This window comes from Phocoena sinus, chromosome 6, assembly GCF_008692025.1.
Source record: "Phocoena sinus isolate mPhoSin1 chromosome 6, mPhoSin1.pri, whole genome shotgun sequence".
NCBI lineage: Eukaryota > Metazoa > Chordata > Mammalia > Artiodactyla > Phocoenidae > Phocoena > Phocoena sinus.
Genome location: NC_045768.1, coordinates 13502070 through 13528273, shown reverse-complemented (window position 1 = coordinate 13528273; position 26204 = coordinate 13502070). Strand labels below are relative to the sequence as shown.

The following is a 26204-nucleotide window of genomic DNA, read 5'->3' as shown; positions in this document are numbered from 1 at the left end:
GTTTCATTTTCACAAGTCTTAGCAAAATGCTTAAAATCCTGGCCTATCCACAATTACTGAAATCCTTCAAGGACGCAGTTTCCTGGTCTGTCCATGTGCTGAATGAGGGTAAAATATTTTCTTTCTAAACTGCCACATGAACCCTCTCTATATTCCCACATGAACAGGAATCATTTGGTCTTCTGTTAAGAGGAGTGAATTGAGCCACACATTTATAAGAAAAGAGAACACTTAAACATGTGTAGGCAGAGCTTCCCTGGTGGCGCAGTGGTTGAGAGTCCGCCTGCCGACGCAGGGGACACGGGTTCATGCCCCGGTCTGGGAGGATCCCAAGTGCCGTGGAACGGCTGGGCCCATGAACCATGGGCACTGAGCCTGCGTTTCCGGAGCCTGTGCTCCGCAATGGGAGAGGCCACAATAGTGAGAGGCCCGCGTACCGCAAAAAAAAAAAAAAGTGTGGGCAAAAAAGTTCCCAAAGCTATATTCTTCTGGAATTAGAGGTGAGGTAATTAACATGTAACGCCAAACAAACACCCGGTTCCAAAAGACATCTTTCCAGAGAAACTTTACTACCTCTAACTAGTATTATGAAAACACCACCAACCCCCACCACCACCAAAAAAAAAAAAAAAAAAAAAAAATCAAAGTTACCGCATCAAACACTTTATTGTCCATGAAAAATACTTGAACATCATACTGGAATGTCTAACGCGTAGAGTACTGAGCACCAATTACTAATCAGGAGGGCCTCGTAGGTGCAAAAGGGCAACGAGTAACCCAGAAAAGCAGGTGACCACACAAGTACTAAGCTCTCCATGGATTAAAAATTAAAAGAATTTCACATTCTCTCCAAAGTGTACTTGCCCAGTGTCTGGCACACAGATATTACAATATGACAATTTGCTTCTCTATTTTTGAGCACCCAAGTTTATTATAGGGGATTACACATGCAAATAACAGAATTTGGCCCCAAGTACAGTCAAGGGAGAACACTACCAGCCACCAAATGTGCTGATCTCACACTGAAAAAGGTTGAAAAACACTGCAAGTGTGATCTGAACACAAGGATAAGACTAGCTCAATTACTGGGTGATGTGGATTTATACGCTACTTATGTAGACTTTTCTTTTTAAACAAAAAGGACAATTCTGAAATAAAAACTGGCAACTTATGCCAAATAACTGCCTGAAGAAAATATGAAATCCTGTTATAATTCAGAAAATAATGCAAACAATTTTAATTTAATCTAGATACAGGTACTTTATTTACAAATATTTAGATTAATAGCATTTTGTTACATCAAATGAAGAGTACAGCAGTCTGAATAACTCCTGTCACAAAAACAATTAAGACCCACTGTAACTAATTTTGGGAAATCAGGGTACTGCACCTAAACAAGCCGCAGTCTTTCGTTTGTGATTGCTACCTTATATCCCAATGGGTGGTTTGTTTGTTTTGTTTTTGTAAATATATACACACACCAGCAGGTCATGGTCCCTGGGCAAGTCCCTTGTGATGCAACAGTGTAAGCAAAATGGATCACTGTTAAGTCTTTAACAGAATACACTGATCTACTCCAGGTATCTTTTTAAAAAGTCAAACAAAGACAGAAAGGTGAGTCCACAAATTAACCAAATCCTATTTTCTGCACATTCCAGTTTTGGCTTTTATCTGACACTGACTATACAATACTCTGGTACTACCACATGTTTACAACCCAGAAAGCTGTATTTTTTACGTTAGTGTCTGTAAATAGGGATTTAAAATGTGTATTTTAAACACAACAGTTGAGCTGAGAATGCGTCGTATATAATATACTGAGGTTTACCTATCCTACTTCAAATAACTTCTCAGTTCCCAGCCTGAACCATAAACTCAATTAGAAATCAACCAACAGAAGTAAAGAACTTGGTAAAATGTAAGTTTGCTTTCTAAAGAAATAAAAGATTATTTCCCTTGCAATACAGTATTCTGTCAGTGGCCAAACCACCTAGTGCAAAGCAGTAACTTACTTTGTATCAGCACAAATATTGGAACACCGTTAGGAACACTTTGCCCTTTACAAAACAATTTATGCCAACATGACATAAAATAGCCCCTCATACTAAGAACACAGGGGCTATCTTAGATTATTTCACTGTAGTGTTAAAAATGCACAATTTAAAATCCCTTAACAGCAGACCTGCAGTTCTGGCTGTCTGGTTTAGAATCTCACCATTCCAAGAAGATACAGGTATAAAAGCTTAAAATGTGCAATAATAAACCCAGCCTTTTTTCTTTTTCTATATAGTAAGGCAAGAAATGCAGCCTGTAATGCAAAACGTTACAAAAAGAGAAAAGCAGGTTAGCACATTATTGATTGCACAAGAACAGTTAAGAAAGTCAGCAGGTAAGCCACAGTGCAAAGATGGAACAGAACCTACTAGTGTTAATCCTCTCACGCCAGGAGCTCCTTCCAGCATAATGTCCCCGAACACTGAAAGCACCAAAGGGTGGAGCCAGTACATCCTGTGAACTGCAGTTGTGTCTATTTGCTTATGTGAAATGGAAGGGAGTAACATAGTCACATATAGGTCATACTGTACAAACTGGTATTTTATACTGTTCCAATGCCAGTAATCAATTTATTTTCTTCATTAAAATAATATACACAGAATGTATTGTTAGTTCGGTTCCTTCAAATTTTATACATATTTACTTTCTGCTAAAGAGAAAAAGATAAAATGGTGTAAAAAAAAAAGGATAAAGCTATTAATTAAGCACAAGAGAAAAGATAAATGGATATTTTCCCTGTGCAAGGCTAAGACAGAAGCAAACCGCCTCAAGAAAAATGCCACCCACACAACAGGGAATTTATCCAACAAAAACAAAAGGCTTTAAAGGACCCCTTCTCTATCATCAGAAGTCATTTCACAGCAATAAACTTATGGGTTATAACAGACATACCTGAACAGTTAAAAATGGGAAGAAAGGCTTAAGATATCATGAAATTAAACCGTACAATGAGACAAAGCCTTGCCAAAAAGCAGGGGGGGGGGGTAAAACTCAAGTCCAGCATCAGTGCTCAGTTTAAATCATGTATTGGTGACATACCTATCACGAGGACAATCAAGGGGGAAAAAAAGTCTACATTTACCATGCAGAAGAGATTTATTACTCTACTTGCCTTTGATAACCTGATTACATCTAGTTGTTTAGCAGTTTAGTATTGTGTTAAACTGTTTTTACAACAGAGTTGTTTTTTCTTTTTAATTAAACCCAGTAAGATGTACAGAAGACAATGAGGCAGCAAGTAAAAAGTACTGCTTCCAACAGACAGAGGTGAAAGGTCAAATGAGAGCCACGGCAAAGAGGTCACTAGCAGCCACAGCCTTCTCTCTGGGGTTGGGGTTCACTGGTTAGCCGGCCTCCCTGTGGGGCTGAAGGTTTGTGTTGTACACCAGACTCGGCAGCATTCAGATCCAAGCTTCCATCCTGAATGTTCTGATAGATTTTCTTGGCAGCCTCAAGGAAAGCATCTTCTACGTTCTCTCCCCTAAGAGGCAATCGACAGCTTTATTGGCGAACCAGCTTTCTACGACACACAGGACATTATACACTGACCTTCTGCTAACCTTTAGTCAACTGGCATGATGTCTTCAACTCAGCCACTATCATCTAATAAGGGACTACCAGAAGACTGAGCTAAGAGAACAACATGGGAAGATATTTTCTGTGGAAAGCATATAAACAATACTAACAGCTCTTTCTACAAACCCTATTTGAAACTATGTGCTCTAATCATTAAAATGCTATATATTAATATATAACAATAATTAAGACAGGCCATTACAGTGGGTATTTCAAATGGAAATGAAGTCATCTCCAAACACATGCAGAACAGTATTCCAGGATTTGTATGGTCTGATTAGCCAAGCATGAACTGTACTGTTCTTATCATGCTTAGCCATGTTCACACTTGAGTTCATCTCCCTTAGGACTAACAGTACAGATGAGGCTGAACAAAAAGGGGCTAGCTTCTCACCACTGCAAGGAATTTTTGGCTTAATAAATGAAGAACTATGACAGCAGTCCTGGGGTTCAATAATGAACATGGAATAACAATTAGAAAATGTTAATTATGCTTCTGATTATTCTTAGACATTGAATATTTCCTTAAGTCATGCTTTTTACTATAAGAAGAAGCATTAAATCAACAGGTTGACCAACCTTGAGTCCAAGATGCCAAATTCAACCTTGGTTGTAAAAGTCAAACACTTCTGAAATGTTAACACAATTTCATTTATTAACCTGGCTTACCAACGGGTATAAGCAAGGTATAATGTTAGGGAAAGTAACAAAAAACATTATTTTGAAAAGTGAAACAGGAAGCAAAGGGATGTCTGCTGACTGTTTTCCCTGCCATAAGCATTACACAATTATATATTATACATTACATGTATATACATTATACATTTTTAAATATATGGTTCTACTTTGAGAAATTTGAATGTAATTAAAAATGATCTACTAATTTTAGCCATACTTACGTTTTTGCACTTGCTTCAAGGAACAATAAGCCTAAAAATAAAATTCAGACTATGAAGGATATTTCGAATTAACTTTCACAAGGACACTCTCTTCAGTAACATCTGAATAAAAGTTTCCCAACAGCTTTCAGTACTCCTTCTATAGTATTTTATGAAAGACTATATGAGTTTGAGATGGAGGGAATCTTTACATTTGTCATTAAATAACTCTACTGCCCTCAAATAGAAACACATTTTGTTATTTCCTCATTCTTAGATTTGAGCAGTTTGCATTTTTAAAAAACTGTCAAATAATCTGCATTGTCAAAATCCCACCTATCCCTCGAAATTCTCCCATGTGTGACCCAAAAAAGCCATTAAAAGTCTTAAAAGAAACCCACCATTTTCTTCAGCAAACTGTTTGGCTTCTTCATATGTAACATCTCTCTGTGCCTCCAAATCTGCTTTATTTCCTATGAGAATTATTACCTAGTTTGTGACCAAAAGAAAGACATCTTAGAACAAAAGAAACCATTTAAATCAAACATGAAAATTCTGAAATCTAAAAATCTTGAAGAAAAAACAAGTGGGTCTAAAAAGGAAACGAAATACTAGCAATTATCCATCAGACAGAACTACAGAATCATGAAGGTATTAGTATGAAGAGGGATGTCAGCAATTACCTAGGCCAGGGGTTGACAAACTTTCTGTGAAGGGCAAAAAGTATATATTTCAGGTTTGTGGTCGCTTTGCATATACTTCTTTCTTGACTTTTTTTAAAAACAACCCTATAAACACGTAAAAACCAGTCTCAGCTCTCAAGCCATTTAAAAACAAAACAGTCGTGTTTTGTTTTTGTGTGCCTGAAACACATCTGGTCTAGGCCAAAGATTATGACTTATCTGAGTAAGACTACTAAGGGTCCATGGACAAGCTCCAGGGTATCTGTGAATATACTGAAATTAAGCACAAAATGCTGTAAACAAGGACATTCCCTGGAAGAGAAGGTTTGTGGCTTTCATCAGATTTTCAAAAGTTCCTGGGACCCTCAAAAAACTTTACAACTACCAGTTCAACTTCTCAGGCTACAAGTAAGGAAATTAATACTCAAATAAGGACTTGTCAAAGGTCACTCAGTCAGTGGTAGGCGGACATTAGAAGTCAGGTCGAAAACCCAAACTGTGACCATCAAATACTGTCCTCCCCTACACTATCCCTAGGCTGGACTAAGTTTGTAGCAACTGATAACAAATGACTGTGTATCCATGATAGAGGACATTGGGGGTGGGAGGACGTATATGCAGTGGGTTCAAATTCAAGGCAAAATATTATACACTTATACCCACTCTGGAGTCATTTATACCAGTGAAGTTAGGCTGAAGTTAAAGGCTGCTCTGAAAAGCTCTAAGAAAAACGTGTTGCAGCCTTGGGAAACAGGGCTTCGGCCTTTACTGGAATGAGCTGGGGGGATAAACTGTCTCTACCTATGTATTTTTTGACACCAACTGGCAACTCCCCCCATCCCCGCTTTTCCCCTTCAGAACAGATGTGGTAATCCAGATACAGATACTTTAGAAATGGACGGTTTCAACTAAAAGGGATTTCCACCATTAACTTTTTTTCACGTGAAATTTCAGGCCCTGGCTGTCCTACTTTCAAAAAATGCTGTCCATCAAGTATAGCCATTTTGACCAGAATGTAAACCTTCAGCAAGTGAGCATTCTTCAATCAGTGTGGACAAGCGCCCACTGAGGAGAGAAAGAAGTTTTCATATATAGTCCACTAGTCTTCTAAAGAATAAGGCAATAACACTTAAAGGAAATCAATTTTTCAAAAAATATCAAAGTTGGTCAAGTCACGATGGCTTAGTAGTACAGGGCCGTTACAACACAGGTGCTCAAAGCAAGACATGTTTGCTTAATGGAAACACTGCCTGCTCTCCATTCCTTAAGAATTTCCAAAATGCTTCCCATCATCATGAAAGGGGAGGCATATGGGGCTTCCCTGGTGGCGCAGTGGTTGGGAGTCCGCCTGTCGATGCAGGGGACACGGGTTCGTGCCCCGGTCCGGGAGGATCCCACATGCCGCGGAGCGGCTGGGCCCGTGAGCCACGGCCACTGAGCCTGCGCGTCCGGAGCCTGTGCTCCGCAACGGGAGAGGCCACAGCAGTGAGAGGCCCGCCTACCACAAAAAAAAAAAAAAAAAAAAAAAAAGAAAAAGAAAGGGGAGGCATAAAGGGGCATGCTAACAAGACAGAGATACAAAATATACCACCAACAAAATGAGAAAAGTATTTAACTTCCACACAGAAATCAAAGGCAACGTTACAGAAAATGGAACATTGAGAGATTTTCTTTTTTCTAAAGACCCAGTAAGATTTTAAGAGGCATAAATGAGGCAGGAAGGACACGACTAATTTTTTTATTACACTCCTCTAAGGACCCTGTACAATAAGTTGTTTTCTTGCTGTTTTTAATATTTTACCAATACCTGAACATAACTATAGAACCACAAAAGCTTACACATGAGTAGAGGGGTCCTATATACCCTTCACCAAGCTTCCCCAATAGTAGCATCTTACATACTTACTGTACACTCTCAAAACGAGGAAAACTGACATTGGTATAATCTAGAGTCCTTACTCAGATTTCACCAGTTTTACAGGTTCTGGAGTGTGTATAGTTCTATGCAATTTTATTGCAGGTATAGATTTGTGTCATCACCATCAGGATACAGAACTGTTCCATCACTTCAAAGAAACTGCTTTGTGCTGCCCTCTTTATAGTCAACTCACACTAACACCTTTCACCCCCATCGCTAACCCCTGACAACCACAAATCTGTTCTCCATCTCAATAATTGTCTTTTTGAGAATGTTTTATATAAATGGAATCACAGTATGTCATCTTTTGAGACTGACTTTTTTTCATTCAGCACAATGCCCGAGATCTATCTAATGTGCTGCATTTATCGACAGTTCATTCCTTTGTATGGCTGGGGAGTATTCCATAGTATGGACGTACCAGATTATTTCACCATTTACGTGCTGATGGCCATCTAGGTTGTTTTCCAGTTTTGGTTATTGCAAATAAAGCTGCTGATGAACACTCGTCTATAGATTTGTATGTATACCTACAGAGGGTTTAATGTGATAATGGAAAGTTCCAGACACAGTCCCTGGCATAACAGGCAAACCATGTTAACTATCAATATAATTAAATTGCTGTTCCCTGATGAAAGCCACATTTACTAAACCAGGCCACTGCCAGGTGCTGGGGTACAAAGCTAAGTGAGACACAGGCCTTACTCTCAAAAAGCTCAGAGTCAGTCACAGATCTGTGCTTTTCCTCACTTGTTCCTGGGATACCCTCAACAGAATCTACTGAAACCTTTTTACCCCTCAAGTCCCAGCTCAAACAACACCTCCTCTGTAAAGCTGGTTTCTCCAGATGGCACTGCTCATACTGGGTCCTCACCACCACCACCAAGCACTACACCAGTAACTCTATTCCACTCTGCTTTTCAGTATAGCTATCTGCATACCCACAGGTAGTCTCCCTGCTAGACTATGACCTTTTATGGGCTAAGGACCCACATTCATTTCTGTGTATTGCAGAGTCTAGCATGGTGGCTATGAAAATCTCCATAAATAAGTATCTTCTCAGACTGGCTAATTTTTTAACGCATGCAGAACTCTTTTTATTTTTAATTGAAATTTTACTGAGACTTACATGCAGTTGTAAGAAATACAGAGATTCCCCAGTACACTTTGCCTAGTTTCCTCTAATGGTAACATTTTATGAAACTAATGCAGATTAAAGTGATAGTTTCAGAGTCTCCACTTGACATGAGACCACCCCACTCATAACTTTCTTTTTTTTTTAACCACAAACATGAACAAAAACCAAGTATAAGACGCAAAACCTGTCATAATCCATATTTGAAAAGAACGTTTTTTCTCCAATTAATTTCAGAATAAAGATTCTCTCATTCTTAGTACCCAAATACAAAAAAAGCCCACTTAGCAAATGGCTTTCCTTTCTGGGTCAACTTAGATCTTAAGTTTTCTGTATAATAGATGTCATTTAACTTACAGTATTTGGATTGGTGAGATTCCTTGCATCTGTCAACCAGCTGCTTAAGTGATTATATGTACTTCTTCTGCAAAAATTAAAGTTTACATTTGTGACTGCCACAGATGCCATTTCAACAGAAAAAAAGAAACTTCAACAAATATTTTAAATACACACTTTAATCAACAGATCCTAAAGAAGTATTTTTGATTTGACTAGATTGTTACACTAAAGTACAACTGTGGAATGCAAACATATACTTTTCAAAAATCTAGGAAAACCTATTATTTTTAAATAAATAACTCTATAGCCAGCAACTCTGCTAATTACTTACACGTCAGGAGTAAATATTTTACATTTAAAAGAACATCCATAAACAGACCAATAAGCAAGCAAGGAACAACTTAAAAAAACTGATGGAAAACAATTCTAAACTCAGAGTTTTAAAAATTGGCTTTAAAAAGACATTTAATACATTTGACTGGAAACTGAAATCCCCAGGTATATAAGACAGTGAGTTTATCCTAACTCTGTACTCTTATTAACCAGCAGCTAAATCATTTGGGGATACAGACTGCCTTATTTCTCCACTTTCTCTAATCCAAGAGTTTAAAAACTCATAGGCTCCTTTGCACTAGCCAAGTAGGACCTAAGATAACAAACAAATCCAAATAATTTACAATAATATACAGAGTATATACTATTACTATTAATTAGACTTTACCAAAAAGGTCAAAATTTAAAAAAAATTTATAGCTTAAAAATATTTCTGACTTCTACAGACTCACAGAACATTAATCTATCTTACTCATTTATCAGGTGAGGAAACAGAAGCCCATAAAGATTTTAATGATTTCAGAGCCGGGTGTAGAACCCTGTACATACACTGTGTCCTTGAAGTGTTTTGAGTTCAGCCTTGTGAATATACTGCATGATCTCCAGCTGCCAGTACTCATATAAAATGTGATATTCCAAACATTTAATCCTTTCCCAGTGAGAAGTGAAAAGAATTTCTTACTCAGACTCTTTTTTCTGTGCTATATTACATTATACACAAATCACCACCTAAATGTCAAAAAAAAGTCACATAAAAACTTTTTTCCCGATGCTTTAAAATTTTCTAAGCAAACAATGGTCAAATATAATTCTTAAAAAGCACAAGCCTTGGGACTTCCCTGGTGGCGCAGTGGTTTTAAGAATCTGCCTGCCAATGCAGGGGACATGGGTTCGAGCCCTGGTCCGGGAAGATCCCACATGCCGCAGAGCAACTAAGCCCGTGGGCCACAACTACTGAGACCACATGCCACAACTACTGAAGCCCACGTGCCTAGAGCCTGTGCTCCACAAGAGAAGCCACCGCAATGAGAATCCTGCATGCCGCAACTAAGAGTAGCCCCTGCTTGCTGCAACTACAGAAAACCCGTGTGCAGCAACGAACACCCAACGCAGCCACAAATAAATAAATTTTCTTTTAAAAAGCACAAGCCTTATCACTCTTTAATACTTGTAGTACTAGCATACCTTGCTTTTACCCAACACAGCTATCTTGCTTTGCGCACAAAACCTTATACAACAGAAGTCCAAAAATATTTATACTGATTTAGACCAATTTTAAAATGTCAAAGCTGGCAGCAAGAATGAATTACAAACTGCCAACACTTTGGTAAACAGAAAAATCTACACATCCTTTGTAAGTAGTATCAAGATCACGTATACTGAATTATTTACATGTACATAACTTCTGCTAATGCTTTTGGTAACTGTCTCATTACTAATTTAAAATTCACCAACATACTTTCAAATCTATAGATATAATATCTCTCTATATATTGACCCAAATATGCATTAACTGGTGTTACTACTGCTAAAAAAACAAAAGGTGCTAAAAGATCCCTAAATTTGGTGTGATGTTAGATATGATATATCAAACAAACTACCATGATAAACTATGATGTCAATTTAGGCAAGTACCCTGTGACAATTAAGAGTTAATGCTGGGCTTCCCTGGTGGCGCAGTGGTTGAGAGTCCGCCTGCCGATGCAGGGGACATGGGTTCGTGCCCCGGTCCAGGAAGATCCCACATGCCGCGGAGCGGCTAGGCCCATGAGCCATGGCCGCTAAGCCTGCGCGTCCAGAGCCTGTGCTCCGCAACGGGAGAGGCCACAACAGTGAGAGGCCCACGTACCGCAAAAAAAAAAAAAAAAAAAGAGTTAATGCTAGTGGACTTGCCTGGTGGTGCAGTGGTTAAGAACGTGCCTGCCAATGCAGGGGACATGGGTTCGAGCCCTGGTCTGGGAAGATCCCACATGCCGCAGAGCAACTAAGCCCGTGCGCCACAACTACTGGGCCTGTGCTCTAGAGCCCGTGAGCCACAACTACTGAGCCCATGTGCTGCAACTACTGAAAACCACGCGCCTAGAGCCCGTGCTCTACAACGAGAAGCCACCACAATGAGATGCCCGTGCACTGCAACGAAGAGTAGCCCCTGCTCGCCACAACTAGAGAAAGCCCCCGTGCCGCAACGAACACCCAATGCAGCCAAAAGTAAATAAATAAAAATTTTAAAAAGTGTTAATGCTAAGAATAAAAAGTATTACTCTAAAGCAGAGACTTTTAAGTTTGCAAAATGTCAATGATTAATAATAGAAAAAAAAAGGGAAAAAAATCAGTGTCATAGCTGCCACATCAATGTTGCTATGAAGTATCACTTTACCAAGAAAAAGTTCCCATCTAAAACCTGAAGTAGTTTTTTTTTCAGTAACAGTTTTATTGGGATATAACAAACATCACAAAGCTCATCCTGTTAAAGTATACAATGTAGTGGTTTTTAATATATTCACACATTTGTGGCATGATCATCACTAATTCTATAACACTTCATCACTCCTAAAAAGAAACTCTGTACCCACTGGCACTTACTCCTCATCCCCTGGCAATCCACTTTCTGTCTTTATGAAATGGCCTATTCCAGGTATTTCATATAAATGGAATCATACAACATGTGACTGTAGGTGTCTGGCTTCTTTCACTTAGTAAAATGTTTTCTAGGTTCATCCACTTTATAGTATGTATCAATGTTTCCTTCCTTTTAAAGGCTGAATTATATTCCACTATATGGATATACCACATTTGTTTATCCATTTGTCAGATGATGGGCATTTGGGCTGTTTCCAGCAAAGTACTTTTGATGACTTGAATAGACACAAATCTTCTCAAAAGTAGTTACTATGCTTAAAAGTTATGTTTAAAAGCAAAATATATACACATATCAAATGATCTTAAACTTATACAATCTTCTACGTTGACTGTATCTCAATAGGCTGGAATTAAAAAAAGAACACATAGAGAAAGCAAAACAAACTACAACACTATAGATAGATACACTTAAGCACACATCACCATATTTAAATTTTATTAATAATGAACGCAGGGCTTCCCTGGTGGCACAGTGGTTAAGAATCCTCCTGCCAACACAGGGGACATAGGTTTGAGCCCTGGTCCAGGAAGATCCCCCGTGCACAATTACTGAAGCCCATGCGCCTAGAGCCCATGCTCTGCAAAAAGAGAAGCCACCACGAACAGAAGCCTGCACACCATAATGAAGAGTAGCCCCCGCTCGCCGCAACTAGAGAAAGCCCACATGCAGCAACGAAGACCCAACGCAGCCAAAAATAAATAAATTTTTAAAAATTATAATAATGAATGCAGCTTTCAATTATGCGAAGTCTTCAGGAATGCATCCCTCATAAAAGGATGTCTGTACAGATGGCCAGGTTCTTTAACAGTCTTCTCACAAAACTATTTACCAATTGTCTGGCTCTAGTGAAGAGCATTAAGGCTGTTTGACTCTGTTTTGCCCCGACACCACCAAATTCTAGAATTTAGTAAGACTTCAAGCACTATAATTATAATCATCCACTATTTTTATTCTAAGGCAGCATTTTCCAAAGGGTGTTCCTCAATAAAATAACCTTAGAAAACACCAAATTAAACAAACTTAAAGAGTTCCTTTACTACAGAACTTCTCAAGGTCCTATAATATGCTAATGTGACTCTTCAAGAGGAAAACAGTATAAAGCATTTCCCAAAAGGAAATAAGGTTGAAAGTCTATCACTTGGTCCCACTCACCAATTCCTACCCCCCCAAAAAGTGAGACAAGAGTCACACTGATTTAGACTGGCACTTTGCATTAACATGAAAGGTGATCCAGTTCATTTTCTAGCTTACAGTAGTAGATAAACAGTACAGAGTTTAATGAAGTGGCACAGTATTCCAAAGTCAAACATTTAGGATCCAGTTTCGTTAGTTTCTATCAATTGCTTTGAGTTTCCAGAAACAGAGTTGAAATAAATTTAATCTTGCTACATAAAGTATCATGAGCTACTTCAATCCATTTTAGGACAAAAAAGAATTTAAGTAAATAAACAATAAAATACTTCAGATGCAAGTATGAGAACTTTTTATAATCTACCATGGTGGGTTAGCAAAACTACTTAATTCCTTGCTTGACCTTATTTTGAAAAGGTGTGGGGACTTCCCTGGTGGTACAGTGGTTAAGAATCCGCCTGCCAATGCAGGGGACATGGATTCGATCCCTGGTCCGGGAAGACCCACATGCCGCAGAGCAACTAAGCCCGTGCACCACAACTACTGAGCCTGCACTCTAGAGACTGCAAGCCACAACTACTGAAGCCCACACGCCTAGAGCCCATGCTCCACAAGAAGATAAGCCTCTGCAATGAGAAGCCCGCGCACTGCAACGAAGAGTAGCCTCTGCTCGCCGCAACTAGAGAAAGCCCGTGCGCAGCAACAAAGACCCAATGCAGCCAAAAATAAATAACTAGAGGCTGAACAGAGTAACTCCTCAAGATCTGCTTGCTTTCTACTGAAGTGAAAATATGTGGTGTAAAATATTATTTCACCTCAAATAATTCAACTGATACTGCTTTTCAGAACAGTATTCTTTCACTCGCTCCACCGGCATCTCTTGAAGTTTTTCTTCAGTCATACTCACTTTCAGAAAGGGAAATTAACATGTTATATCAAGTATTACACACAGCAATTCAGAGAAAAATCCATAAAACCCAAATAAGCTCATTTACAGACACGCAATTACAAACTATAGAATGCCTAAATCAATAAAAAAAGAAACTGCACTCCTAAAATAGATTTTTTTTCAAGGATGAAGGTTGAAAATTATTAATCGCTTACCTAGTGATATCATACACCATAAGTGCTCCCGCAGCTCCTCTGTAGTAGCTTCGTGTGACAGCCCTAAACCTCTCCTGTCCTGCTGTATCCCAAATCTGCAGTTTGATTTTTTGGCCACTAACTTCAATTATTCTTGTACCAAATTCAACACCAATTGTATGAGGACAGTCAGCCATAACTGTTAGGGAGGAAAAGAAATATAACATTCCAACTTGCAGAAATCTTCAAATTAAGACCAGTGGGAAAATAATCCACTAGTAAATCAAATGACTTACTAATGCTTGTAGGCTATAAACAAGACTAAAGCTTGCACTAAAAAAAAAAAAAATTAGCAAAAACCCAGAAGTGAGTCACAGAGATGTGACTGGAACAAGGGTCAGCAAACTTCTGTAAAGAACCAAATAATAAGACTTTCCTGGAAGTCCACTGGTTAAGACTCCGTGCTTCCACCGCAGGGGGTGAGGGTTCGATCCCTGGTCGGAGAAGATCCTACATGCCAGGGAAGATCCCGCATGCCGCACTGTGCGGCCAAAAAAAAAAAAAGAACCAAATAATAAATATTTTAAGTTCTGTAGACCAAAAAATCTCTGTCACAAGACTGCATTCTGCTGAAGCACAAGAGCAGCCATAGACAATACGTAAAAAATGGGCATGGTTGCATTCCAATAAAACTTTATTTCTAAAAACAGCCAGTGACTGGATTTGGCCCACAGGTTACTGTTTGCTGACCTTTGGACTAAAAGAATCTGCTAATGAAAAATAAAGATTTTCATAAACTCTTCATAATACCAACATTATACTATTTAGCCTTCTGACAATTCTTATAACAAATCAATCAATGGTTTTAGGACTCTAGTTTTTGGTCAAACAAATATTTATCTTGCAAAATGTTATCAATATCTCAAAGTCACCATGTTTAATATGTATTTATAATTATATATTGTCAAGTTATATACGTCTAATCCAACAGAACAATTTTATTAGTCCTTTCCTTATAATTAGGCCACTGAAAACCTAAACCCACTATTATTCTCTTCTACAGTACACACAGACTGCTGAACACTTCATAAAATGTTACATTAAGCCAAAAAATGCCATAGCAAAAAAAAAAATGCCATAGAAATGATTTCAACTACTGGAAACAATTTCAACTATATTTAGCCTATCGGTTACATAAAATACAATGCCCCCTTCCCCTACCACCCAAGATAGAGTAGTACACTTTGAATCTTAATCAACCAGTCATGAATGTAGAAAGAATTCCACCTTAAATATTTCCAATCTATTATTATTTAGTTATTAGCAAATGATATATGAGCAAATTTCCCCCAATAAGATAATTTCTATAATGGAAAGTCAGAGAACAAGAAAAAGATTACTTAAATTTGACACTATAATTTTTTATAGTATATACATTTTTTAAATTTAAGTTTATATCATCAAAAAAATCTAAACAAGTCAATCAAGTTATTTATGGCATAAAAAGCCAACACTCTATACATACAGGCATATTTCATTTTGTCTACACCTATTAAAAAAAAAATCACTTCCTAAAGACAAAAGTGCATATATAGAGAAAGGTTATATTTAATTGCATAGATTACACTGAAAATAAGTGTCATGTGACAATAAAGAATTTACTGTTTTATCTTACATATTGAACTTACACTTTTTTTCTGTAAATTGATGAAGCAAGCAAGATTTTCCTACTCCCATGTCCCCTGTTTAAAAAAAAAGTTTCAAGTGGTAATTATATTTCTCAATTTTATACTCTTATAATTTTATACTCTTCAACGATTGCTATACCCCTTTTACCATATCACATCACAAACTTCTGGGGCACTTAAAAAAGTTTTATTTCCATAATTTATAATGAGTTTAAAAGATCCTAAAGGTCAGTTTTCACTGTGATATATAAATTGAATATTCCCAACCTTCACCAGTGACAGAATTTGGTTATAAATTATGTTAATAAATAGACACCAGCTGGCAAAAGCTTTTTAACAGAGAAACACAGTATTTTTTACTTTAAACTATTTCAACTTTGTTTTTTTCCCTTAGCCCATGCAAAACAGCCAGAAACTCCTAGGAGTGACCAAAAGGGCAGCATATAACAAGTAGAAATAATAAGTTTGGGAAGCTTGATTCACTAGATCCCATCTTATCTCGTATTTCTTGTAGAATTCCACAAAAGAATGTACATCACATGAAAATCATAACAGAAGAGATATCATCTCTAACTGTACTAACAGCAATTTAACCTTTGATGAAGGAAGCATTACAATACAGTCACATAAGCTCAACATTAAACCAAACTGTTCTAATACGAATTAACAGAATAATATGTATACTTTCAACCGTGCTCTTAAAACTGTATATGGATAAACAGCATTGTCTTAATTTGAGCTAAATCTCAAAACTTATTAAGAGAAAAACCACCATTATATTTTATGTATCTTATACAATTACTCTGAATCTTTATCAACTGATGGAATCCAGGGGGCTCTGAGAGCTTTCATGATATTTCTGGATGTATCAGCACTCCTACGAAGTTAATCTCATTCCCAGTATTAACAAACTTTCAGGTAGCCCTCAAGAAAAACCAACATCACTTCAAAGGTACCCAGCTTTGTACTACAGAAGTACCCAGGGTCACAAAGCAAAAGGTATATCACTGGTACAAAAATAAACCTTATCAAAGGAGTTTTAATTTTGCAGTGAGAAAGAAAATTCTTCACTTCTTCTGGAGTACTACATTAAGCATTAGCATATAAATATTTTGCATTTTAACCTTCTTTGGAGAACAACTGTATAAGTTAAATAAACTTACCAATAATAATATATTTAAAGATGTAAGAGTAGTTGTATGGTGCAGTTGCCATTGTGGCACTAAAAACAAAGAAAACTGTGTTACTTCAGAAAAAAAGTATACACAAGTCACCCAAGCTGTGTATCCTTTAAAGATATATAAAATAAAGCACAGTGATTATAAACAAAATGTTGGTTACAATATCAGCGCAAAACTGCATTTTCCAAAATGATCAAATGCACAAATTCACTTAGATGAACATGCTTTAACATTCTCATGTATTATCCCCAGAAATATAAGAACATATATAAAAACAATTCCAATATTTCACTTTAGGAAATACCCAATAAGAAATGCTACTCTGAAAATTTTCAAACAAGAAAATCTTTATAAATTTAAGTTAAACAGTATCATCATTATAAATAATCCTCCTCCCCTATTAAGGTCCCCATCCCTTTTAACTGATCAAGTGAATACTGATGACTTATTTGTTTGGAACTCTTTGATTTTACAACATTCGAATGTTATAAAAAGTAACCACCAACTTTTAAACACAAAATAACCTTTTTACTCTACCTGAAATTATCAATTAGCATAGCATCCAAAGAAAGAGTAATCATATTATTTCTAAACCAAATAAATGTCAAAATTAGAACCACATGAATCTGTTGTTCTTATAGATTTAAAAAAAAAAAGTCAATTATTGACAATTTCATATAGCTCAACCTAATATAGGATTTGAAGATTAACAATATACCAAATGCCTGCTATATATTATTCTAGGAGCTAAGAGAAATAATAGCATATTGTGGTTCTAAAATTTTAAAGTTTGTTTATTAGAAGGTATTCTTAAAGATCACAGCCCATTTCTTACCCTCAAAGAAGACTTAACCTAAAGAATTCTAATTTCTCTACTATATTTTTTTTTTTGCGATACGCGGGCCTCTCACCAACGTGGCCCCTCCCATCACGGAGCACAGGCTCCGGATGTGCAGGCCCAGCGGCCATGGCCCACGGGCCCAGCCACCCCGTGGCATGTGGGATCCTCCCTGACAGGGGCACGAACCTGTGTCCCCTGCATCGGAAGGCGGACTCCCAACCACTGCGCCACCAGGGAAGCCCCTCTTCTACTTTTAATAACTTAAAAAAAAACTCTCCAATTTATTCAAACAAATGCCTTGAATGTGTCAGACACTGTGCTAGGTGCTAGAGAAATAAGAGGTGAATTTTAATGCTGGTAATAACTTACAATAAATTTTATTCCCCAATAAAATTGAAAGAAAAAAATTTATTCTCAAAGCAGTTTTCAGGGAATTCCCTGGTGGTCCAGTGGTTAGGACTGCACGCTTTCACTGCCAAGGGTCGGGATTCGATCCCTGGTTGGGGAACTAAGATCCCACAAGCCACACGGTGTAGCCAAAAAGCTTAAGACAAAAATTCTTTATAAATATGAAGGTTTAACCCTATTTTTTAAAAAATTTATTTCCAGTATTTTTTTAACCTGGATTTTACTGTTTTGGCCAACTGTCGCATACACAAGCCAGACATTTAGTATGATTGGGGAAACTCATTTACTGAAATTAACACCTTACTGTAAGTCATATTTCAAATAAAATTTCTAAGTAACTAATAAAATTTAACCTGTAGAAAAAGTACATATTTAGAATAAGTGAATTATTTTTACCAGGGAAGAGGAAGTTGTCAATTACAGTAAATTATTAGATAATCATTTCACACAGTATAGTCTTTCCACTTAGCTGTATGAACTACATTCAACAAAAGTGGGACATGATGTAACACATTTATAATCAGTCACATCACAGAAAACTCCCTTAACCAGTTCCTTCAGGAAAGAGTTCCTAGTTAAAGTAACTCTGATTCTGAACATCATACTAATTTGATTCCCTTTTTCCAGAAACAAGAATGAACTTGGTCCTGAGGCTCAAACTGGTCTGTATTATTTACTACATCTCTGAACCAGATCCTAAAGACAAGGAAAAAACTAATCTCTCACAATAAAAATGATATTTAAAGGTTATTAATTTCTTCTTGGGCTGCATTTCTCTCAGGTTCTTCTCATCCAATTCATTTTTAACTCCTCTTTTAACTTCTTTTTCCCTATTCAAACTTGGGGAAAGGTAATTAGTCACCTTTAAATTACTGTTACTCTCAAGCTCTCCCTCTTCTGATTTTCCTATTTCTTTTCTCTCTTCTAACTGAACATTGTAGCTGTACATACTTTGCTTCCCTTCATTTTATGTTAAAACTATGGCCTCTAACAATTCCAGTTTCTACTTGAAATGCTCTAAAGGTTAATCGTGAAATTATAAACCAATTCTAGTTGTACTAATTTGTGTACTTGCTAATTATCACACAAGCATTAATTAATTAAATATCTACTGAGACGACTAATTTTGAATTTTTTTTAATTTCCAAGCATTAATTAGTATAAACTATTTCCAAATAGAAAAGAATGATCCCTATTTCAAACTGAATACCAGCACCCTGTCTCCACCTCAGTACACAATTTTCTGGTCAAGCTTCTTAAAAATTACAATAAAAATCCTAAAAGCAGAGTTAAAGGAGAACTACTAAAACTTACTAATTTCAGTAGATAGGAAAGCAAAAATATCTAGCACTTTAGCCACTAACACAACAAGTCCTCTTTTTATTATTCTAAGGTAAGATACTAGTTAGGTTTAAATAGACTCCCATAGTTTATTGATAGCGTTCACTCAAAACTATGTATTTGCAGTAGAACCATTTTCAAGTGGCACCTTTTAACTATTAATTATGCTTAATACTGCTTTAAGGATTTCTCAACCTCATTTCTTGAACATGAAACATACCAATGTTAAGGTGAGGAATATATTTTTAACTAGCTTTGGAAGAGAGAAAAAAGTTTTTCCCCTATTACTTAAGTGTGCTTCTGCTTTACTTACTTTGAGAACTCAAAAAGTGAAAAAAAAAAAAAAAAAAAAAAAAAGGGTATTGGGAGAGCAAGAAATATTGGTCGAGTTCAAACACTCTGAAAACATGAGTCCACTCAACACTACAATATCCACTAATTTTAAAATCTTGGTAATATCCTGTAATTGGTGCACAGCAAATGTGTGATTGGTGTGGTTAAAATGCACCTTCTTACATGTTCCACAAAAATCATCTGAATAAAATTCACATATAAATAAGATCTCCTTTAACACCTTTTTCTTAAAGACAAGAAGCAGACAAGTCATTAAATATGTGATGAACAATCTGTAAACTAATAACAAACACAGTTGTTATAGTTACCATTTATTGGGCACTTAACATATGCCAGGCAATGTGCTGAATACTTTACATGCTGCTATTTCATTTAATCCTCACTACTACCTTTATATAAAATGGTGACTATTATCCTCATTTCACAGGTAAGACTCAACAGGTAAGTAATATGCTCACGCCACCGAGCTAAGTGGTCAAGTCTATACTGAACCTACAACTGTTCTGACTGCAGAAAACCCTGTCTTAATCACTATATTATTTGGCCTCCTCCACAGTTGAGATGCACCACAAAACCCAACAGCGGTACTTTGGGACACAAATCTTTCTCAGTTCACTCACTTGGTTCTAACTTAATATTCTGAATAGGCGTTATTAAATAACTACATTCAGAGGATGCACTATGATCAGGATTTGTAGATATGGATAAGTGATAATACTAGTAACAACGATTCATATTATATCTATTTACAAAAAAGTTTCTGAAGGGAACTAACATTTGTTGAGAGTAAACCATGTGAGGATGTGCACTACTTTTCCCTATATTGTCTTGTATAATTCTTACTCAAGTCTTACAACTCTGCAGAGTCGTTACCATTATGTCCACGTAAAAACTGAAGGAACTGAGGTTTGGGGAAATTCACTGATTTGGTTGGTTTACAAAGTTAGCAAATAAAAGAGTTGGAACCTGAACCCAAACCTGACTCCAAAGAACATGATTTTCTCTATCTAAAGTAGCTCATTAAAAACATATATATGTAGGTTGATAAAATAAAAGCAAAAAATCAAAATCAGAGAAAGATGGAGGTTAATTAATACTCAAAGTTAAGGTAATAGTTTTACTATCAGTCCATGAAAAATTTAGTCCTAAACTTCCTGGTTGTCAAGAAGAATGTTTACTAAATGCATATTAAACACTAATAATTATTCTGTGGCCCCATTTAAATATTAACTTTGCCTAATGATGCTGTAACAAAGGATTTCTCAACCTCATCTCGTGAACATGAAACACATACCACTGTAAAGGTGAGAAATACATTTAAAATGGGGTATGCTACTGAATGAAACTGCAGCGTGCTTTTTTTCATTTAACAATATCATGGATCTATTTCCAGGCCAATACATATAGATCTAAATGGTTACTAAATGCACATTAAACACTAATCATTGTTGGGCCAAAATAGTATCACATAGTCTCCATATACTGAATCAGACACCTTTCCAAATAAAACTATACATATAAACGACTAGTTTTGAAATGTGCAGATACAGATGTGAAAGTAGGCACTTTCATTTACTCTGCTTGTGGGAATCTGAAGTGTCACAATATTTTGGGGAAGTAATCAGTATATTTTAATATCTTAAAAACAACCCAAATCACCCTTTGGCCAATAAACCCACTTAGAAGTAGTCTACAGGGCTTCCCTGTTGGTGCACTGGTTAAGAATCTGCCTGCCAATGCAAGGGACACGGGTTTGAGCCCTGGCCCAGGAAGATCAGACATGCCGCGGAGCAACTAATCCCATGTGCCACAACTACTGAGCCTGAGCTCTAGAGCCTACAGGCCACAGCTACTGAGCCCACATGCCACAACTACTGAAGCTTGCTCGCCTAGAGTGCGTGCTCCACAAGAGAAGCCACGACAATGAGAAGCCTGAGCACTGCAACAAAGAGTAGCCCCACTCGCCGCAACTAGAGAAAGCCCGCGCACAGCAACGAAGACCCAACACAGCCAAAAATAAAAATAAATAAATTTATTTTTTAAAAAGTAGTCTACAGAAACAAAAGCATCAGTCCATAATTTACAGGTGCAAGTGCATTTAATGCAGCATTTTTACAGCAAAAAACTGGAAACAATCTACACACTTGTCAACAGGGAAATGACTAAAGTACAGCTGTACTATGAAATAATATAAATCTAGTTTAAAAACCATTTAGATATAAGTATTAACCTGGAAATATATCCATGATTTTAAGTGAAAAAGAGCATGCTGCAGAGTTTTATGATAGCATATCCCATTTTTGAACACATACACACTCAATCCTATATGCATATACTATGGAAGGATACACACCAAGCTGTGAAAAATTAATACACAGATTGAGAGAAAAAAAAGGGGAAAATTATTAACTTTCTTTATATATCCCTGTGAGGATACTATAAGCATGTACTATATTCATTAGTAATATTCTAAAATATTAAAAGTAGAGGGGAAAAAGACAAATATTTTTTAAGCATTTTTATATATAATTCTAATACAAAACAAGAACAAACAAAAAATCCCAGTCATAATACTTCCAACATTACTTCCACATTTACCAATAATATGGGGAACATCATATGAAGTGACTCGTGATTAGACTCAAAAATCAAACAGGAGAATTCCCTGGCAGTCTAGTGGTTAGGACTCTGTGCTTTCACAGCAGAGAGTCCAGGTTCAATCCCTAGTTCAGGTACTAAGATCCCACAAGCTCTGGGGCGCTGACAAAAACAAAAAAAAAACCAAACACACAAACAAAAAATACCCCAAAAATGGAGGGCATGTTTTCATTTTCTTATGGTTTGACTCCTTGCTGTGTTACCTTATGCACTTGTCTGACTAATCCTTTCACAACTGTTACACAGCTATTTTATTCCACTCTTAGAACATAAGATGTTACTGTGTAATTTTTACATAACTGATTCAAGACAACACAGGAAAAAAGCTACCCCCGAATAAAAATATTCCAGGTGATTTAAATTCTTATCCTTATTGTTAGAATTAAGTGTTTTTTTTTTTTACATGAAGAACACTGTTAAAAACACCTGAGCCAGGATAAAACTGCATTTGTGATTCCAATATAAAAAAAATTTTTAATTATCTACTAGGCACAAAGCCTTATGCTAGGCTTTGACAATACAGTAATGAAATTATACAATACAGTAATGAAATACATTACAATAAAGTAATGAAATAAAGGGGTCCCTCCCTACAGGGAACTCAAGAAGAGAAGCATTTTGGTGTGCTTACAAGCCCACTAAAGTGGAATGCTACTTGATTTGTCAGTTAAGTGGACACAGAACTTTGGGAGTTAATCTACTAAACTAATCTAATCAAAATGTATGCTCAATTTCCTTTCCTCAACACTAATGCAACCTCTGAAAATAACCCGCTCATTTCTGAGACGCACTTTAAAAATCACCTCACTTTTCACAAGATATTTAAAGTCACACTTTTATATAAATTAATAATGTGATAAGAAAAAAACAGATTTCTCTTGTATCACGAGAAAGACAAAAGTTTCCACCTAATTATGACAGCACGCTGTGAATAGGAAATAAAGTACTTTACTGTTGTACCTCTGTCCACAGAAGGAAAGTACTTAGGAGGAAAACAACAAAACTAAAACCCTGCACTTACCGTTAGAGTTAAAAGGATTAGAAATAAGTGAAAAATTTACTGATGAAATGATGTCTGAGACTTCCTTCAAAATAATTTGGTAGATGGAAAAGAATCTAAAAAAGAGTGGATATATGTATATGTATAAATGATTCACTTCGCTGTACAGAGAAAACTAACACAACACTGTAAATCAACTATACCCCAATAAAAATCAAAACAAGAAAAAACAACAACAAAAAATATAATTTGGTGGAGAGGTACAAGTGTATATAGATGAAAGGAGACTGATCACTGACGACACTGGCTGATGGATATATGAAGGCTCAACATACTACTCTACTTTGTATATGTTTAAAATTGTCTAGAAAAAATAGTTTCTTAAAATAATAGTATCTTTGATACCTCTATATGTGCATTGCTGACTCCCGGCATGCCCAGCATTTTTAATCACATAAAAATGTTTCAAGCTTTTTTTAAAAAATGAAACATCTCTCAATAGCCCTAGTTTTAAAATATCTTATTTGCCTTAACCCAAAGTTTCCTCTAATTGTACAATATCTTACTGAGATTATGCAAAGATATTTAAGACTAATAATCAGTTGTAAAAACACTCTACATTCGGTTGCATAGCTGAAGTATGCAACAACTATAAAGTGTAACATGAAATATAAAAAAACAAAATCTTTTAAAAATGTAGCTTTAATTCCAAGGAATTTTTTAGGTTATTAATATCTAAAGGTTTTACTTCTTTACAATAACGGCCATTTACTGAGTGACTATTATATGCCAGCTACTTTATAAGCAATCTCTAATTCTAAAAACTAACTCATTTTACAGATAAGGAAACCAGCTCAGAGAGGAGATATACCAATGGTCATATACTACTAAAGGGAAAGCTAAGATTAAGGCCCAGGTCTAACTCTACAGCTCTCTAAAGCCATGCTCCTCTCAATCAACAAATACTAAACACCCACTACATGCCTGGCACTGTTAGAGACAACGGGGCACTTACCATATTCCAAGCAATGTGCTAAGGGTTTTAAACCCATTTAATCTTCACAACAACTCTAAATTGTAGGTACAGTTATCCCGTGAGCAGATAAGGACACTTAGTCTGAGAAATTAAGTAACTTGCTTAATGTCACTTAAATAGAAGTGGCAATACGGGCGTGGGAACCCTCCAAACTCCTAACCACTACATGTCTCAAAGGCATGACCAAGTAAATGAGTGTAAGCAGAAATCTGAAGAAACATTTGGGGAAGTCTTGGGGGGTGGGCGAGTGGGAGCTGGGTTATCGCAAGGTCACATTTGTCCTCGATAACCACCCCTAAATAAAAGGCAGTTGTGACAGTAATGGAACCGAGCAATAAACTTTGCAAGAGTCCAAATCTGGACACTGACACTTGCTGTGGGACCACCAGGAAAGCATTTGCTCTCTGCGAAACCCAGCTTCTCCTTCAAATATAAAATGGAAATCTTGCCATCTCTCCTCTGGGGTGGTGAAAATGAGGACTGGCAGTGTAGTGGCCGACACGACAGACTCTGGATTCTAAAGGAGTAATCAGCTGTTACCCAAATGCAAACATAGCAAAAAAGGAATTAAGCTGTAGCTACATTTTAAATGGTCCTGTGTGTAACCCTGGCCTAACCTGAGTTTGCCCATACCATCATTAACCAGCCACATCACACCTTCAAGCCTCAATTTCCTCACTTGGGAGATGGAGACACTTACCCCCCAGGGCCCCGTGAAGCAAGATAAACCTGTTGGAAGACACCTAAATCCGGGTCTGGCACACGGTAAAGTGCAAACCACCGAAGCACGCTTCTTCCGCCTTCTTTTCTTAAATTCTAGAAAAACCAAAACTTTTTGTCTTTGTTATTTCTAGCTGCTAGCTAGCATCGGGGTCTTAGAGGATGTCACAGACCTTACAGGGCTTCACCCAAACCAGAACCTCGGACGCCCAGACCCCTGCCCAGCCCGAGTCCAAGAGAGCCTACCCACATCGACAAGGACGCCGCAGACGGTCCAAGAGGCCAGCGGGGATACGGGCTGCTGCCTTTTGTGCTCGGGGCCGGACGCGGCCTATGGGCCGGGGAACGCCACGTCCGGGGCTCCTGAGCTGCAGAGCGGCGCGGCCCGCGTGGACAAACCCGGCGGGGGAGGTCGGCGGCCGCCGAGAGTGGCGGCAAGGAGACGGGGCCCGCGGGAGGTGCGAGTCGGCCCAGGCCGGCTGAGGAGGCGGGGAAGGCGAGGCCGAACACACCCTTGCCCACGCCGCGCCCCGGAGCCCTCGACTGGGCGGGGAGGACCGGAGCTTCGGCGGGCGCCGCGTGGGGACACCCTCGCCCCCGCATGGACTCCTGTCAGGCCGCCGCGGCGCCCACCACCGACCCCAGGCTCGCCGCGGCCTGACACGGCCCACCCTGCGACGCCCCTCGCCCGCGCCCCGGGCCCGCCGTCGTCCCCACCCCCGGCCCGGGGAGAGCCCGGCGAGGAAGCTCCGGCCCCCCGGACACTGCGGAAGGCCTGGGTTACCTGGGGGGTTGCTGGTGGCTGGGCAGCTTTCCGGGAGTGAGGGGGGCGTCAGGACGAGGAAGAGGAGGGCGGGCGCAGCAGGAGAGGGGCGGGGGCGGTCGGCCGAGGCGCCGGCAAGCAACGGGCAGGCCGAGAAGCTGCAGACGCACTGGCGGCAGTGGCGGTGGCAGCGGCGACGCTCCTGCAGCTCCCTCAGGGTCTTCCTCGGGCACGTCCAAGATGGCGGCGCTCCCTGCACAGGGTTTCCTGTCACCCTCGCAATGGGCCGGACCACAAAAGAAGGGGGGAGGAGGATGCGCACGCAGCTGGAGAAGCCCGGAAGAGTGTGGCCGTGGCCCGGCCTGCTGGCCACGCCCCTTCCTCAGTCCTCCCCTCTGGACTCGTCGCAACGCTGCCGAACCCGCCCCTCTGGTCCTCGCGCC

General features: G+C 38.3%; 1 protein-coding gene across 8 annotated transcripts; it reads right to left on the bottom strand.

Annotated features, from left to right (window-relative positions):
* Positions 1–911: 911 nt before the first annotated feature.
* RAB14 (RAB14, member RAS oncogene family) lies at positions 912–26065 on the bottom strand. 8 transcript variants are annotated; one of them, XM_032633816.1, is made up of 10 exons: positions 25783–26065; positions 24979–25094; positions 23264–23358; positions 16623–16681; positions 15460–15513; positions 13793–13970; positions 8602–8668; positions 4910–4997; positions 4530–4560; positions 912–3535 (listed from the first exon to the last, which is right to left on the bottom strand). In XM_032633816.1, the coding sequence occupies exons 4-10, from the start codon at positions 16672–16674 to the stop codon at positions 3358–3360; spliced, it is 648 nt and encodes a 215-aa protein (XP_032489707.1). In that variant the 5' UTR covers positions 16675–16681; positions 23264–23358; positions 24979–25094; positions 25783–26065; the 3' UTR covers positions 912–3357. The 8 variants fall into 8 exon arrangements, with proteins under 8 accessions (XP_032489707.1, XP_032489710.1, XP_032489708.1 ...); XM_032633819.1 differs by lacking the exon at positions 25783–26065 and adding an exon at positions 25249–25361; XM_032633814.1 differs by lacking the exons at positions 23264–23358; positions 25783–26065 and adding exons at positions 4210–4259; positions 25245–25736 and having other exon boundaries at positions 3402–3535.
* Positions 26066–26204: the final 139 nt, after the last annotated feature.